General features: G+C 44.8%; 1 protein-coding gene across 1 annotated transcript in view; it reads right to left on the bottom strand.

Annotated features, from left to right (window-relative positions):
- Nucleotides 1-250: 250 nt before the first annotated feature.
- LOC115169794 (mediator of RNA polymerase II transcription subunit 12) overlaps nucleotides 251-17,821 on the bottom strand; it is a 43,304-nt gene continuing 25,733 nt past the window's right edge. Inside the window, exons 24-44 of the mRNA XM_029725748.1 lie at nucleotides 17,172-17,282; nucleotides 16,935-17,048; nucleotides 16,588-16,751; nucleotides 15,649-15,828; nucleotides 14,961-15,032; nucleotides 14,501-14,658; nucleotides 12,817-12,978; nucleotides 12,483-12,594; nucleotides 11,792-11,881; nucleotides 11,160-11,269; nucleotides 10,815-10,950; nucleotides 9,220-9,369; nucleotides 8,414-8,779; nucleotides 7,139-7,289; nucleotides 6,545-6,759; nucleotides 6,183-6,257; nucleotides 5,736-5,956; nucleotides 5,129-5,315; nucleotides 4,165-4,533; nucleotides 1,361-1,457; nucleotides 251-1,175 (exon numbers count right to left, since the gene is read on the bottom strand). Of these exons, the coding sequence (XP_029581608.1) occupies nucleotides 1,138-1,175; nucleotides 1,361-1,457; nucleotides 4,165-4,533; nucleotides 5,129-5,315; nucleotides 5,736-5,956; nucleotides 6,183-6,257; nucleotides 6,545-6,759; nucleotides 7,139-7,289; nucleotides 8,414-8,779; nucleotides 9,220-9,369; nucleotides 10,815-10,950; nucleotides 11,160-11,269; nucleotides 11,792-11,881; nucleotides 12,483-12,594; nucleotides 12,817-12,978; nucleotides 14,501-14,658; nucleotides 14,961-15,032; nucleotides 15,649-15,828; nucleotides 16,588-16,751; nucleotides 16,935-17,048; nucleotides 17,172-17,282 (3,278 nt within the window). The 3' untranslated portion in view covers nucleotides 251-1,137. The remainder of the gene's footprint in view (nucleotides 1,176-1,360; nucleotides 1,458-4,164; nucleotides 4,534-5,128; nucleotides 5,316-5,735; nucleotides 5,957-6,182; nucleotides 6,258-6,544; nucleotides 6,760-7,138; nucleotides 7,290-8,413; nucleotides 8,780-9,219; nucleotides 9,370-10,814; nucleotides 10,951-11,159; nucleotides 11,270-11,791; nucleotides 11,882-12,482; nucleotides 12,595-12,816; nucleotides 12,979-14,500; nucleotides 14,659-14,960; nucleotides 15,033-15,648; nucleotides 15,829-16,587; nucleotides 16,752-16,934; nucleotides 17,049-17,171; nucleotides 17,283-17,821) is intronic.

Raw genomic sequence — 17,821 nt, 5'->3', positions numbered from 1 at the left:
TCCATGGCCAAAAGTACTGCACCATTACATAGGGCGTCTTTTGAGACGCATCAATAGTCATTAGCATACCTTTTTGGTTAGCGCAAGTAACCCTGTGACAAGTCTGCTGTATTTCGTGTTGCTCATAGTTTTTAGTTGTTGCTCTGTCCAATGAAAGCATCATGCCTCTGTTACGTAATAAAGATGCTCTAGCGGGGGCATGGTTTTAGATCATAAGTCCTTTCAGAAGCTCGCATGAAGAAAAAAGGACTAACCTCGATATTTTTTATTAGTGGACTGCCTGGTTTTAGCGACATATCTAACAGGGTTCCCATTTCTAAAATATTCCATGACTTTCCATATACCTTACAGAATGTACATGACAATGGACAAAAGCTCACTGGGCAATGCAATGTGGAAAAAGAACAGAATACATTTTTCTGATCATTTCATTTCCAAGTAGTGATCAATATGCAAAACTTCCTGGCTATCCCTCTGGAATGCACATCAGAAAATTCCATGACTCTCCAAAAACAAATCACTGACCTGTGCGAACCCTGACTACACAAAAAATGAAAACAATACTATCTACAATCAATAAGTGGATAATAATGATGACTCATAGTATTTCAATATCATTAATAATATCCTGATTATTCACAACCTGATTAATAAAATGCTGTGTCAGGATGAAAAGAATGCACCAAACACAAGTACAAGACATAAAAACTGACATGATATTTAATGAGAAATACACTAAACTGAAAAATTGTACAAATTGAAATAAAATAAAAAATTGCATTATTCTTATAATTTCTTGTACTTATTTTTTACATAGACTCTTCCATTCCATTATTCTCCATGATCATAATATTTCACAGCACAATCCCTCCTTGGATGTTCAGAAATTACATGACTGAAGTTGAGATGGTTTTCGAATGGCATGTTGGGCCTCTGTGGTTGAGTTGTGGGATCTTCCGCCTGGTCGTCTTTCTTGGCCAATGACAGCCTTTCCCTCCTAAGAGCCTACACCTCTAAATATGGGGCCTGCGGGGCATTGGACACATCTATCTGCCAATCTACGGGCTGGCTGGGGACACGCCCACACACAGGGTCTCCCTATCCTTCCACACACACACTAATATACAACAAGCACTATCAGTAATATGAGTTGGTGTTCTGTCCGGGTTGTGTATCTGGGGAAAAGTAAAGAACACACTTGTTATCAACACACCTAAAATGACTGGAAATGGTGAAAATAGAATGTCACATTTTGTGATTTATTTTCTTGTTTGGTGCCTGATGAATGTGACCCTGGGGTTAGTACAAGGCTATAGCAGATCTCACTAAAGTACACTGACATGATGAGTGTCTTTCTTACTTGAGAGTTGTTGTTGGAGCTGCCTGACCAGCGCTGCGGTCTGCTGCTGCTGTTGAGTCTGCTGCATCTGAGTCTGCTGCATCCCCTGTCGTGGGAACTGACACACACACACACACACACACACATATTTCGGTGGTTGAACGTAGACTACAACTTCACATCATACCAAATTTGAAAGGAATGAACTAATAAAAAAAATACTGTGACCATGACTTGGGACTCATTGTCCCTTTCCAGTAGCACACATTTAGAAAAAAAAAAGATGAGGCAAGAGGTCAGAGATTCAGAATCTGAAAATTTAACCAATGTTTGAGACCGTTGACAAGACTGTCCGTCCAAAAACACAATATTTAGGCCTTTGTGCATATGCAACTCGTCCCAAAAATAATTGACTTGAGTTTAACTTTTAATGGAGACGATTTATGAGATACAAATTCCTATGAATGCGTTTCTGTCTGGCTACGTCAGAGTCTTGTACTAGTGAATCTCATATCAGTACTCTGCGAGAGGGCCCCAACTGGCAGAAAGGCAGGAGTTTCCTCTAGCCATCTTTAATATGTTCGTTTCCTGCTAATTACTTATACCCATATTATCCGTATCGATATAGGAATAACATCTATTTTCAATATATTGTGCTGACCAAACCTCTATCCAATAACATGGCTGGTGCCAACCTAGAGGGGCATAGTTCACTAGCCATGCCTTGACTAAACCAGGCTGGACATAAGCAGGGTGCGCTAACCTTACACTGAACCAACCTCAGTGAAAAGATAGACTAGCAAATAACTGTTCAGGTCAGCGTGATATTTGGAAATAGATCAAGGCGAGGTAGGGTTTGATTTTGGACTTGTGGGGTGTTCCAGAAAGCTGAGCCCTATACTACATACGTGGTTTGAGGAGTTAGCGAGGTAACTTCGGACAACTCTGTTAGGGATAACCGGTACCATGAAAGTGGCTCACCTTTTATCCAGGTTCCCTTTATCTAATATTAGGTTTTGGTTGAAGATCTGATAACATTCAGTATCAACAATACGCAGAAATAGTAAAAATCAGAAAGGGGGCAAATACTTTTTCATGATACTGTATATGCATGCATGTATGTACAGTACCAGTCAAAAGTTTGGACACACTGACTCATTCAAGGGTTTTCCTTTAATTTACTATTAATAGTGAATACATCAAAACTATGAAATAACACATATGGAATCATGCAGTAACCAAAAGTGTTAAATCAAAATATATTTTATATTTGAGATTCTTCAAAGTAGCCACCCTTCGCCTTGATGACAGCTTTGCAAGCTCTTGGCATTCTCTTAACCAGCTTCATGAGGTAGTCACCTGGAATGCATTTAAATTAACAGGTGTGCCTTGTTAAAATGTTAATTTGTGGAATTTCTTTCCTTCTTAATCCGTTTGAGCCAATCAGTTGTGTTGTGACATGGTAGAGGGGGTATACAGAAGATAGCCCTATTTGTCAAAAGGCCAGGTCCATATTATGGCAAGAACAGCTCAAGTAAGCAAAGAGAAATGACAGTCCATCATTACTTTAAGACAAGGTCAGTTAAGAACTTTGAAAGTTCATTCAAGTCGCAAAAACCATCAAGCGCTATGATGAAACTGGCTCTCATGAGGAACACCACAGGAAAGGAAGACCCAGAGTTACCTCTGCTGCAGAGGAAAGTTCATTAGAGTTACCAGCCTCAGAAATAGCAGCCCAAATAAATGCTTCACAGAGTTCAAGTAACAGACACATCTCAACATCAACTGTTCAGAGGAGACTGCGTGAATCAGGCCTTCATGGTCGAATTGCTGCAAAGAAACCATTACTAAAGAACACCAATAAGAAGAAGAGACTTGCTGGGCCGAGAAACACAAGCACTGGACTTTAGACCGGTGGAAATCTCTCCTTTGGTCTGATGAGTCTAAATTGGAGATTTTTGGTTCCAACCGCTGTGTCTTTGTGAGACGCAGAGTAGGTGAACGGATGATCTCCGCATGTGTGGTTCCAACTGTGAAGCATGGAGGTGGTGGTGTGATGGTGCTTTGCTGGTGACACTGTCAGTGATTCTGCATTCTGCAGTGATACACCATCCCATTTGGTTTGCACTTAGTGGTACTATCATTTGTTTTTCAACAGGACAGTGACCCAACACACCTCCAGGCTGTGTAAGGGCTATTTGACCAAGGAGAGTGATGAGTGTTGCATCAGACGACCTGGCCTCCACAATCACCCAACCTCAACCCAATTGAGATGGTTTGGGATGAGTTGGACCACAGAGCGAAGGAAAAGCAGCCAACAAGTGCTCAGCATATGTGGGAACTCCTTCAAGACTGTTGTAAAAGCATTCCAGGTGAAGCTGGTTGAGAGAATGCCAAGAGTGTGCACAGCTGTCATCAAGGCAAACAGTGGCTACTTTGAAGAACCTAAAACATAAAATATATTTTGATTTGTTTAACACTTTTGTGGTTACTACATGATTCCATATATGTTCTTTCATAGTTTTGAAGTCTTCAATATTATTCTACAATTCATGAGGTGTGTCCAAATTTTTGACTGGTACTGCACATACATAGTATACACACACAATTTTGTACATATAATATTCTGGCTCATTTTGAAAGCTGAACTTGAATACACGTTGTTGGTTGTCAAGTCAATTATACCATGCTAATTTCAAGTCTATATTTCTCAAAAAGATTAAGTTAAATGTGAATATTTAGGACAGTTAGTTGGCTAAGTTGATCCGTCTTTTTGGAACCACCCCCGGGTAATTTGACAGTGAAACCCTCTAAGTGGAACGTACCATGGGTTGCTGCGGGGGCAGGGGCTGCATGGCCAGGGCCTGGTTCTGAGCCTGGGTACCGGGGGGCTGGGCCGACGCTACCTGCTGCTGTTGTTGTTGTTGTTGTTGTTGTTGTTGTTGCTGCTGCTGCTGCTGCTGCTGCTGTTGTTGTTGTTGTTGTTGTTGTTGTTGAACTTGTTGGGGCTGGACCTGTTGCTGAACCTGTTGTTGTTGCTGAACCTGTTGCTGCTGCTGTTGTTGCTGCTGAGCCTGCTGCTGTTGTTGTTGCTGCTGAGCCTGCTGCTGTTGTTGTTGTTGCTGAGCCTGCTGCTGTTGTTGTTGTTGCTGAGCCTGCTGCTGTTGTTGTTGTTGCTGAGCCTGCTGCTGGGCCTATAGGGCCAGGGACAAACACAGGAAAAGAGCAGGGTTAGACCATAGTACAACTATACAGGAATTCCCACACTGACTATGATGCTAGAGCAGCAGTGGGCTAAAAACGGCCCATGGGATGTAATTAGGGTTGATTATTTTGGGTTGCAAAAAAACACTCCAGGCCTCTCTTGAACGTCTAAAACTAGATAGAAGGTATGTAGAAATTGGACCTATATTCTTTCAAATAACAGCCTATTTTCTGGTCTGCAAATAGATTGAAGAACAAATCGGTCCCCCCCAAAAAATCTGTGTGGCCCTCAGTTGAATTTCGAAATCCCCATGTGGCCCTAGAGCCAAACAAATTTGTCCACACCTGTGTTAGATCATCAGGTAAAGCATTGAATGAATGTTCAAGTGGTTATGTAGATATATAGCACATTGAGTGGCAATAGCAGTACATGTGTAGTTGCAATAGTATTGACCCACTGTTCCATGTTACATTTTACATTTAAGTCATTTAGCAGACGCTCTTATCCAGAGCGACTTACAAATTGATGTTGGTCTGTAGTGTTAGAGATTGTTAGTAGTATTTAGACAATTAGACAAAGCATACTCTGAGTGCCTGCTGTCTGAGGTACTGCTGCTGTTGCTGCTGGGCTTGTTGCTGCTGGGCCTGCTGTTGCTGCTGCTGCTGCTCGGCCAGCATCTGGTTTGGTCTCATGCCCGGGTGGACCCCCTGTCCCCCCATGTGGCTCAGGGGTTGCATGACGGGAGCTGGCTGGATGGACTGGTGGGGAAACCTGGAGATGGTGGAAGAGAGACAGATTCAGTAGACCGGTACATCAATGTTACATAAATACACCACTATATCTTGAACAAGGTCACTGTTGTCCAATAGTGCTACAGCATGGAACAAAGACGTGTTCTGCGACTGCACTGTCCAATGTTTCCATCTACCTCATTAAAGTAAATCAAGAGTCCAGTTTATAGGTGGGACTGACTGATAACGCTGTATCCAGATACTAGGCAGTGATGCTAAATGTGACATATTTAAGGCCTTGATATGTGCAAGAAAAAGTAGTGAAAAATGGCACTCCATAAACACAATATGAGGTAAAATTAACCTAAATATCCTTAATAAATGGACAGTAGACAACCCTGTGCTATTGGAGTGTATTGTCCACACCCACACCCCTCTGCAACTCTTCCCTCCTGCCCACCTTGGTGTGTTCTGCATGGTGTGTGAGTAGCCCGGTGCCTGCTGGTGAACATAGCCGCTGGGCCTCTGCCTCAGAGAGTCCACCACGGCGGGGTTGGCCCCCGGGTGGCTGCCCTGGAAGCCCTGGTTCCCATACGATGGAGGGACTATACCACCCGCCTGAGAGGGGTGTGGCTGCATCCCAATGTGGGAGCCGTATGTGGTATAGCCCTGGGATATGTTCTGCACATGGAGAGAGGGAAACCAGAATGTTCATGAAAATAGGACCAATATGCAGGGAGGAGAAGGGTAGAATACTGATGATCAGGAATAGAGGACACTAGTTTATACATGCGGTCAATTTTAGAGGTGGAGGAAATATAAGGATAAGAAAACAGGTTCTACGGATTCATCTGGAAAGAAAAATCACATGAAATGTTGCTGACAGTTTCTCATCTGAAAGACTTGCCTGACTTGGCTGCATGGAGCTGTATTGTTGGTTAGGTGTCATCTGCCTCATCTGTTGTCCTATCATACTCTGGTTCTGAATATGACAAGAGACAACAGTCATCCTCCAACGTTCTCTAAAAACAATGTGCTGCTTTTTACAACTGAAGGCCAACATTTTTTTCTCCACAGGGGGTGAATTCCAACTCAAACTTATCAACATGTCCTGCGTACAGCGAAAGCCAGGTTCAAGGTCCTATTCTGTGAGCATGTTAATAACACTTCTAGCAAACCCCTCAGACACACTGTGGTAGATCCAGTCCAGAATAACCTCTGTACTCACTACTGTCCCCTTCCAGTGGAGTCTAGTTACTGCACACTCACCAGTCTGACCTGTAGCTGCTGGCGCAGAATCTGACCCTGCGGAATGTTGGGTTGGGGCTTGTAGCCCATCGGGTACTGCTTGTCCATGCCCATCATGCCTGGCATGCCACCTTGCATGCCGGGCATCATGCCTGGGTAGCTGGGCCGCGTGGGCATCATCTTGCCAATTTGAGGGTTCCGGGCCGGTCGGTACGGGGTGTCCAAACCAGGGCCTCCTGAAGGGGAAAAAGATGAGCGTTAAAGTCAAAATCCAAATAGCTTCAACACAGTCCTGGGGGTAACTACAAGGTTGCAGGGTTTTGCGCCACCCCAGCATTAAAATCTAGTCCTGGGCTGGAACAAATCACGTCGCATTCAAAGGTCATGAGAGGAATACAGGTTTCCAGAGTGTTTTTTTTCTTGATAGTAATGTAAAAACACACTAGTAATAAATACAACAGGGCCTGTATTCATCAGTATCAGTTGTAGGAGTGCTGACCAAAGATCAGGTACGCACCCCCGCTGTCCTTGTAATCTTATTTATCATGATCTATAAGGCAAAACTGATCCTGGATCAGAACCCTGGTTTTAGACAATGATAATGTTGGCACTGACCTGGAGGCAGAGGCTGGTTCTGAGCATACATGCCCATGGGCTGCTGGTTGTAGCCTATCCTGCTGTAGGGGTGGGCCTGCTGGCTCATGAGGGGGTCAGGGGGTATACACGTCCCATACTGCACTCCACCCTGGGTACGGGTCACATAGTCCTGGAGAGAGGAGAAGACATGCATCTTCTATTAGACATGCTACTTGTATAGAACGGTAATATGTGGGCCTCGCGAGTGGCGCAGCGGTCTAAGGCTAGAGGCATCACTACAGATCCGGGTTCGATACCGGGCTGTGTTGCTGCCATCCACGAACCGGGAGACTCATGAGGCGGCGCACAATTGGCACAGCGTCGTCCGGGTTAGGGAGGGTTTGGCCGGCCGGGATGTCCTTGTCCCATCGCGCTCTAGTGACTCCTGTGGCGGGCTGGGCGCATGCACGCTGACACGGTCGCCAGTTGTAAGGTGTTTCCTCCGACACATTGGTGTGGCTGGCTTCCGGGTTAAGCAATCAGAAGCAGTGCGGCTTGGCAGGTCGTGTTTCAGAGGACGCATGGGTCTCGACCTTCGCCTCTCCTGAGTCCGTAAGGGAGTTGCAACGATGGGACAAGACTGTAACTACCAAATAGATATCATGAAATTGGGGAGAAAAAGGAGTAAAAAGAAAAGAAAAAGAATGGTCATATGTGCAACAACATCATCATCCAGCTTTTGGACCCTTAGAACAAGGCCTTCAAATCCCTTGTCAAGATGCCACTCATGAGTGCTTAAAGCTATGAGAAACTTTATATTTATACGATAACTAATCCAGAAAGACCTATCGCCTAGATCTGAAAGGATCAGACAGGTATAAACAACATGGTTGTAACTCATCTTGTCTTCTGATAGGCTAGGTAGAATACAGTACCTGTCCCAGTGTTGGACAGGACCTGTCCCAGTGTCTCAATAACCTCAGTCTTGTTGGACAGGACCTGTCCCAGTGTCTCAATAACCTCAGTCTTGTTGGACAGGACCTGTCCCAGTGTCTCACTAACCTCAGTCTTGTTGGACAGGACCTGTCCCAGTGTCTCACTAACCTCAGTCTTGTTGGACAGGACCTGTCCCAGTGTCTCACTAACCTCAGTCTTGTTGGACAGGACCTGTCCCAGTGTCTCACTAACCTCCGTCTTGTTGGACAGGACCTGTCCCAGTGTCTCACTAACCTCCGTCTTGTTGGACAGGACCTGTCCCAGTGTCTCACTAACCTCCGTCTTGTTGGACAGGACCTGTCCCAGTGTCTCACTAACCTCAGTCTTGTTGGTGGACGGTGTCTTCTTCTTCTTGGTCTTCTTCTTGGTTGAGTCGGACGACACCGCAGGGACGCTCTTCTCTGGCTTCACTGGCTCCGCCATCTTCTTCTCGGGTTCCTGGGGCGCGGGCGTGGGCGGCTCCTCATCCTCAGGGGGCAGGGGGAGGGGCTCCAGGTAGTAACTGCGCGGCTTGGGCTTCAGGTGGGTGTGGTAGAGGAGGAAGCGCTGCTGTTCCTCGAACTTGGTCACCTTACGGTCCACGCGCACCGTGCCAAACCAGCCCCAGGAGAGAGGGGCTGAGTGCTTGAGGCCCTCGAACACGTCCCACGGAGAGATCTTCTGCTTGGTCGACACTTGGAGACCCTGACGGTAAAGGAGAAAGATGGTTTTACATCGATATAAATTACAATTATTGGTGTTGCCACAAATATCTCCTGACAACTACGATGTTGAGATGCAGGAATATTAAGCAGACATGGGTTCAAATACTATTTGTTTTCAGAAACTTTGAGCATTTCAAGGTGCCTGGACTGCATCTAGACAGAGTGTATGGTTTACAGTTTTGGGACTGTTCCATTGGTTCCACTTCGCCAGGCAATCTCAAACAAGTATTTGAACTAAAACCCAGGTCTGCTATTTAGAGAAGTTACTGAAGACATTCCTAGTGAACAGCTGAAAGACAAGAGTTTATGAAGAACCGTGTGGGCCAAAAAGTCAATCTCAATACTGGTGACAGAAACAGTAATACAGGCAACAATTGAGTTGACAATGCCTTCAAAGGGTCAGAGCTCATAGTACTGTACCTCCTTCTCAAAGCCAGCGATCTTGTTGCCCTTGGTGTCAATAAGCGAGCCCTGTGGTTCACACGTGATGACATCACGGGTCTGCTTGGGTAGAGGGAGCAGCTGCCGCACCTTCTCCAGACTCTCTGACTGCCGGTCACCCAGCTCTTTCTGCAAATACACAACACTTGAGTTGTTGATACCTTTGAGCAGAGAACGAGACAAAAAGTATTTAATTGAAATGTTTCCTAGCATTTTTTTGGAAGTAGTTTGATTCAACTGAATTCTAGGCGGGTGGGGACCTCTTGTGGCGAGCACAGAGCATAACAACCTTCCATTGACTTCAATACATAAAATACAATGGCGGAATACTCTGCTACATAGGACATACATTATTATATATTCCACATAACCACAAGTATGTGGACACCTGCTCGTCAAGGATATCATTCCAAAATAATGGGCATTAGTATGGAGTTGGTCTCTACTTTGCTGCTATAACAGCCTCCACTCTTCTGAGATGGCTTTCTACTAGATGCTGGAACATTGCTGCAGGGACTTGCTTCCATTCAGCCACAAGAGCATTAGTGAGGTTGGCCACTGATGTTGGGCGATTAGGCCTGGCTTGCAGTCAGTGTTCCAATTCATCCCAAATGTGTTCGATGGGGTTGAGGTCAGGGCTCTGTGCAAGCCAGTCAAGTTCTTCCACACCGATCTCGATAAACCATTTCTGTATGGACCTCGCTTTGTGCATGTGGACATTGTCATGCTGAAACAGGAAAGGTCCTTCTCCAAACAGTTGCCTCAAGGTTGGAAGCACAGAATCATCTAGAATGTCATTGTATGCTGTAGCATTAAGATTTCCCTTCACTGGAACCAAGGGGCTTAACCCAAACCATGAAAAGCAGCCCCAGACCATTAATCCTCATCCACCAAACTTTACAGTTGGCACTATGCATTGGGCAGGTAGCGTTCTCCTGGCATCCTCCACACACAGACTCGTCCGTCGTACTGCCAGATGGTGAAGCGTGATTCATCACTCCAGAGAACGCTTGAGTCCAATGGCAGCGAGCTTTACACCACTCCAGCCAATGCTTGGCATTGCGCATGGTGATCTTAGGCTTGTGTGCGGCTGCTCGGCCATGAAAACCCATTTCATGAAGCTCCCGACGAACAATTATTGTGTTGATGTTGCTTCAAGGCAGTTTGGAACTTGATAGTGAGTGTTGCAACCGAGGACAGACGATTTTTACGCATTTCAGCACTCGGCAGTCCCGTTCTCTGAGCTTGTGTGGTCTACCACTTTGTGGCTGAGCTGTTGCTGCTTCTAGATGTTTACACTTCACAATAACAGCACTTACAGTTGACCGGGGCAGCTCTAGCAGGGCAGAAATTTGATAAACTTACTTGTTGGAAAGGTGGCACGTTGAAAGTCAGAGCTCTTCAGTAAGGCCATCCAACATGAATGTTTGTCTATGGAGATTGCATGGCTGTGTGCTCGATTTTATACAGCTCAGCAAGGGTTTGGCTGAAATAGCCGAATCCACTAATTTGAAGGGGTGTCCACATACTTTTGTATATATAGTGTACATCCAGTGTGATGTGTGTGATCTTACCCGGAGCTTCTTGACCAGGTTCATGTAAGCCCTCTTGTTCTCCTCCATGCTGCCCTGAGAGATGCTAGACATGTCAGCAGCCAGCGTGCCATTAATTAGCACACTCAGCATGTCCAGTACCGTGGTGAAGAGCTCACTGAGAGAGCGAGAGAGAGGGAGAGAAAGAGAAAGAGAGCGGGGGGAGCGAGCGAGCGGGAGGGAGGTAGGGAGCGAGAGTGAGCGAGCGGGAGGGAGGGAGGTGGAAGAGAGCAGGAGGGGAGGAAATTATACAGTGATGCATTACATGGTGACATTACAATAACAACATGAAGTTTAAAATGTGTGAGCAGTTGTGTTGTGACTTACTTGTTGGACTGCATGTCCACTGTACCGCTGCTGATGATGTCGAGGAGTAGCACGGCCCACTCCGTGGTCTGCTGTGTACTGCGTTGTACCGTGTCAAACATCCCACCCACCTGGACAGCAAAGATAACACATCCAATTTCTTTTTAGTATGCATTTCAGAACCGTTCATGAAAACTCAAAGGGCGGGAGTTAAAAAAATATATTATAAGAATTTGATCTCTACGTACTTTAAATGGATAAAACAAACAGTGTTCTGTAGCAGTAAGTAACTGGGTTTCATCTGTTTACAGACGTACTTTCTGTTAAGTTCATGTTTTAAGTATCCCTATATTTCTGTTATTACGCTGCTATCACTCTGTTATTAGTACGGCTGTGCCGGAGTCTCACTGTTGATGGACCTGGCCTGAGCGCAATAGCAACCATGTATTGTGGAAATACGGTTTAGTAAACGTTGTTAAACTGGAACCTAGTCGTTGTGTCATTTTAGGTTAACTCTTTCCAATTTTTTCTAGTGAAGAATTTCTGTCCCTTTAGATACCATCTGGTCCAAACTGATACTGAGACAAGTGACCACTTCCAGGCATGACAGGGATAACATGACTTTGATGACGATGGTGACGAAGAGCCCTCACCAGATTGAGCCGCAGCTTCAGCGCCTCATGCATCATCTGCTTGGCCTTGCAGTCGTCCTGGTACTGGTCCTCCCGCCAGTTCGTTACAATCTGGAAGATGGAAACGTAGCCAATAGCAGCAGTCAGCATGAGACGGCACATTTAGCCAACATTAAGCACACTGAGGGGGGAATCCTAACTTGAGATGTACATTTTTACACAAAAGTATGTTCATTGATGTCAACGGACTCTTCAGTTATGCACACAGATCTCAAGTTGGGATTTGGGAATTATAGAGGTAAGGTGGGAGAAGACGGGGGAGTTGTCTGACGACTCCAACTGAATTCTTCCGCTGCTCTCTGTTAGCTACATACTTCAGTCAGACTGACATTGTTGAAGTGACGTCAAAATGACAGTTGTTGTACAAAACAAAGTCATCAGTGATTGGATTATCTCTAAATAATCAGAGTATTAAAACCAATGACACATTTTCAAACCGCTGCTTTACCCACGTGTGTTCTGGCTCTGGCCCAACCCATCGATTTCTGGGACCAATCGGAAAAATTACAATGTGTTGGCGTTCTAGAAATCGTCAGGGAGGTAACTCCGATTCAGACTCATTGCGGAAAGGAAACGAACTTCTGTGGGCGTGGCGTAGCATTTGGAGTTTGGGTAGACAGGAAAATGGAGGAGAGGCTGTGTTGAGTGTTACCTGCTGCACCTGACTGTAGAGGGAAGTGAGGAGGCCCTCCCTCTGCTCATCCTGGCCTTTTAGACAGGTCAGCACCAGAGACAGGAAGGGCTGCTGGCTCAGCAGAGACATGCTAGAAACAGACAAAAGTGTAAGGGCAAGACATCCATCATCAATTTGGGAATATCAAAGCTGGGGCAAAAATGTTATCATAATTGCATCATAATAACTCTTGCATCCAATTTGTATTTAGTATCTAAAGGAGATTATCACGCTTTCTGGATGAAAGTACAACCATGTTGACAAAATGAGCATGATCTACATGACCCAAAATAGTCGGAGTGAGTTGTCTGACCTTTTCTGTTTCTGCCGGTCCCTCTCCTTGCGTGAGGAGGACCCCAGATGCTGTCCCTTCTCTAGCTCCTCCCCTGCCGCCTTCAGGACGTGGCCCTGGACCGAGGTGGGCAGCTTGGCTATCAGTGGCGCCACCAGCCACACACCAGACCGCTCAGACGAACTGGGGGGAACACAAACAAAAAGAATGAGCTGTTACGCCGAGGTTAGATTTCACCAACAATGATGATGATTCTTTAGCTTAGGGGTAGGAAACTAGATTCAGCCACAGGATGATGTGTCACAGCAGATGGTCGGTGGGCCGGAACATAATTATAATATTTGTACACTGAAAATTGACCACAACTAAGCCCAATAAGAGATTGTATTTGATAACAATTTCATACCTTGATTTCCTTGAGACACGACCACGTCTCTTTTTATTCATTGAATATTTGGGAACAGATTTCCAAAATGAAACATATTTTTAGCTGAATACCTGGTGATATCTTTTTTTTACCTAAAAACTAAAATCCTTAGAAAGATTCTCTACACTGAATGCACAAAACATTAGGAACACTGCCCTTTCCATGAGACTGACCAGGTGAACGCCAGGATCCCTTGTTGATGTCACTTGTTAAATCCACTTCAAATCAACGTAAATTGAGACATGGATTGTGTATGCGTGTTATTTAGAGGGTGAATGGGAAAGACAAAAGTTAAGTGAACAGGGTATGGTAGCAGGTGCCAGGCGCACCGGTTTTATAGTTTTTACTGAAATCTTCAGGGGGCTAAAAACATTCACTCACAGGGCGGTTTTGGCCCGCGGACCACCTGTTGCCGACCCCCACTTTAGGGGATTCAAATGGTTTCACCAAAAGAGATATGAAAACAATGGATATTTTCTGGTTGAAATTTGATAATTGGTAGTACCTATGATCCATGCTTGTTTCAATGCATTTCAACAAAAAGTTATAATCAAATAATAAGATTGCAAATAACCATTTTACCATGTGTTTTCTCCGATAACTCAATATTCCTACATATTTTTTACGGTGGCTGCGGATCCAACTTTTCTGGACCCCTCTTTCCGACAGCTAAAGGTCCAGAAGCTTCTCCGCATGTGCGAGTATCTTTACTTTATGAGAAACCTGCACATGCTCAGGCTACTCAGGCGAATGGTGCTTGTTTAATAAAGTAAAATCCATGTTTGAAAGATTAAAGTATTCTACATAACAGAAGTGAATATAATAGTGTGACCAAAACTCAAAAGCAGACATCACCAGGCAAAATATGTGCTTTGATTGAAACTAAAAACAGAGGTATGCTTCAGTTTAACACCATGCTCTAAAATGTACTCACTGTACCTACTTTGAAACACTGTATAACTCAAGAAGATCTAAATGCATATCCCCATGAAACTGATGGAGATTAAATTGTTGGTATGCAGCTGCTGCATGGACGTTTCACCAGTAAAACATGAAGAATTATCATTCACGATTGACAGTGAGACTTGTGAAGGGAGGGTGACCACAGAAATGTGTGTGTAAAGTAGAGGTAAAGAAACCCATGCGCAGAACGTGATTCAGATCTTCAGCTCTGGTGAAAAAGGATTCAGGGGGGTGGGACGGGAGAGGTTACCTACAGTTCCACAGTCTCTGCCTATTTTTAAAATGGGAGAGAGAATTTAGAAAGGTCACACACACCTCAACACTGGTTTCTTGCTTGGGTTGTTGCTGTTGGAGGCAGAACCTCCGGCGCCGGCTGACCCGTTCCCTGAGAGGTTGGTGGAGTTCATCTCCGCTGACTTCTGGAACACCTCGATAGTGGCCTTGGCGATGTTCTCCAATAAGGAGTACAGCTCCTGCAGGGAGACAAGGAAGACGAGTTCGTCCACTTAACCTCAATCACAGGGAATTGATCCCTGAACAAGATGGCTGCCATTATCACCACATTTTACAGTTATGAAGGGTTATGACATAATCCACTTTAATATTCTATCTCAATGTACTTAATTTAATTAAAGGCACACATGAACTTTACAGATGGATTGTATTCTAAATCATTATTTTATTTAGAAAAAAACTAAAATGCTTAATTGTGCCTAGATGGCAGTGTTGTGAGTGTTTTCAGGGCCTTACAGGACACTGGAGTTTGATAACTTACGTTGTTAGTACTCTGCTTGATCATAAGCTGCAGCTCCAGGGATGACTGTCTCATGGTCCACTGGTCCATGTTCTAGAGGCCGGAGGATAGGACACCACTTTTAGACATTTATATAGCACAATCATCTCCAAGCAGTTAAATAGTCAGAGACCTTTAGCTCCACTCTCCCTGTAGCGGCGCTTTAGTCAGCAGATGGCAGTAATGCCATTCACAAAACTCAGAACACTCATGTACCCTAATGTGGTCTGCTGAGCTAAGGCAGGGGTTCAGAGACAGTTCACCCACTGATTCATTCTAGCACCCACAACCCCCCCATTTCTAATGAATGTGCCGTGTGCGTCTTTCTGCTGTGCTCTCAGCCATCCCCAAGGATCATCTAGGGCTGACACTGATTCACTTACAACTTGCCTTGATGGCTTCAAAAAACCATTTCAAAGCAATTTCCAGAAAAAGCTTTTAGGTCATACATCTGCTGCCCTTGATGGAAAAGTGAAAAGTCTACTCTGCCCATGAGAAGTGCTGTCTGTTGCCAGGGCAACATTCAGCACAGACAGAAATGTAATGTTTCCTTATTCTACATTACAGAAAGGCATGTTTGTTCCACAATGTTTTTATCTGAATGTTCCACAACATTGTGCCCTGCTGAACGCAGCCCTGTGGTCAGTGCATAGGGCTTGTGTGGGCTGACCTGGAGGATGTGTTTGATGCGCTGCCTCTGGGGGTTGTCCCCCTCCTCACTGTCCAGCTGGCGGTGGGGGTAGCAGATGAGCTGCAGCAACCGCTGGGCCTGGATGTTGACCAGCACCGGGTCCTGCAGGGCACTGCTGTCCTCCGACAGGGACCTGAGACAGCGCTCGCCCACCCACTCCTGATGGAGAAGGACAGCAGGAGAGATGGGTGAAGAGAGAGAGATCACCAAGGGGTATATACTGAATAGGGTTTGGGTTAATTCAGTTTTCAATTCAGTCAATGCAGAAAGAGAATCAAAATTAAAATCATAATTAGAAAATTCCTAATTGTATCATATGAAAAAAATAAAAAATAATCACTACATCAATTTAAAAATACTTTGAGTTTGTTTTTCCACTGTACACAATCTGTTAACAACAGCTAGGCACACACTGCTTTTATTTATGGTAAAAGCAAATTGAGATTTACAATGACTAGCACCTGTCGACATTAAGCAACTACCACTAAACAATGTGCTTCTCTGTGGAAAACAGAAGTAGTGGTCAGGACTGAAGTTTGTAATTGTTGGTGTTGTGGAGGAAAATAACAGACTAACGGGTGGGGGTCAACCTTGCCTCTCATGAGAGCACCAGGGACCCGTTTTCAAAAGTTATCTATTAGGATTTAGACTATCGGATAGGATTACATGCATAGAAATAGAGTGCCATTACCAGAGAAGGGGTCAATTGCATTTCAATTCAGGAAGTGAACAGAAATTCCAGTAGCTTTCAATTAGAAAAATTTGAATTTCAGTTTACTTCCTGGATTGACTGAAATGAAACTGTAATGAAATGGACTCCACACCTGGACATTACTGCATTCGGAAATATGCAGCTTCTGGTGTGAGCGAAAAATGTAACCCTGGTGTGAACCATAACCTTCTTTCTCATGTTCTCACCTGTTGGCAGATGCTCTTCAGCACATACTTGGCGTACACGTCCAGGCTGGCCGTTTCTATGGAGACGGTGCGGCCGCCCGACTTCTTGGAACCCATGTCGTCGTCGGCGATGTCGTCGAGGCCGGCGGGGTGAGAGAATCCCGATCCCTTCAGTTCTGCATCGCCTAGAGAGAGATGGAGATAAAATGTTACAAAATATATAACTTAAGGGTTATGTGGTCTTACTGGTGACCAGTTGTAATAGATAGACATTTAATAACTAAATCAATCTAATCACATTCAATTGTCAAAGTGGACTTGTATGCAACTTTAATGACAAAATAATAGCATAATACTGAAAGTTGTACCTAGCATAAAGACGGCCTTTAGGACAGCAAAAACAGCTCCAACCACTATGCTGTTCTGTGATGCAGCCAGAAGGTGACGGTCACACGACGACCGGATCCCAACAGAAGATTTATCTGCAAAATATAAAATTGTATCTTTAAAACAATCATTAAATCAAAGCCTTTATTAATTAATTAACATTTGATCCGATGTGGGTTCAAATGGGTGTGTGGGGGAGGGGCTTGCTGGGTGTGTACCTGACTTGGCTCCATCCTGGGGGCAGGGGTTGCGCTGGGGTGTCTTGAAGAGGTGCAGCAGGATTCTGCAGGTCAGACGGGCTCCGGGCTCAGAGTCCTGCTCACTGCAGGCTGGGGGGAGAGACACACAGAGAGCGGTAGAGAGGTAGGTTAGACGGGCACACACACACCCTCAACACTGAATCTGAAGGGGATTAAAACTGCTTTAGCAAAATCAAATTTTTCAAATTTAAACAAAATTCTAATACATAATGAATGGGCCAGTATGACCAAAAAAATATATACACTTTACACTAACAGCCTTGAGCTTCAAGTTGTCAAGATGACATGGCAAATGAATAACACAGCCAACTACAGAGAACAGAAGCGCTTGAAGAACTTGGAAGGTGTCCTAAATTGACTTTCAAGGAGTACCAAATACTAAGTGCCATTTTCAGAGCCTGGCTGCGAAGGAGTGTCGCCAAGCAAGAATTTGACACATAGCTGAACTGCTGGCTGAGGAGAAGGGGAGGGTAGAGGGCAGCACGCGTGGTAACTAACGCCCGCAGGGGACTTTGAAAACAGGCTGAATGGGGCCTTGTCTGGGCAAGGGGCAGCCTTGACTAGCCACAGCGCATGTGCACACAAACTGCAGAGAGGGATCAAACACA

The sequence above is a fragment of the Salmo trutta genome, chromosome 3, assembly GCF_901001165.1.
Source record: "Salmo trutta chromosome 3, fSalTru1.1, whole genome shotgun sequence".
Taxonomy (NCBI): domain Eukaryota; kingdom Metazoa; phylum Chordata; class Actinopteri; order Salmoniformes; family Salmonidae; genus Salmo; species Salmo trutta.
Note: the sequence above shows the minus strand (reverse complement) of the source record. Positions and strands in the feature narration are given on the sequence as shown.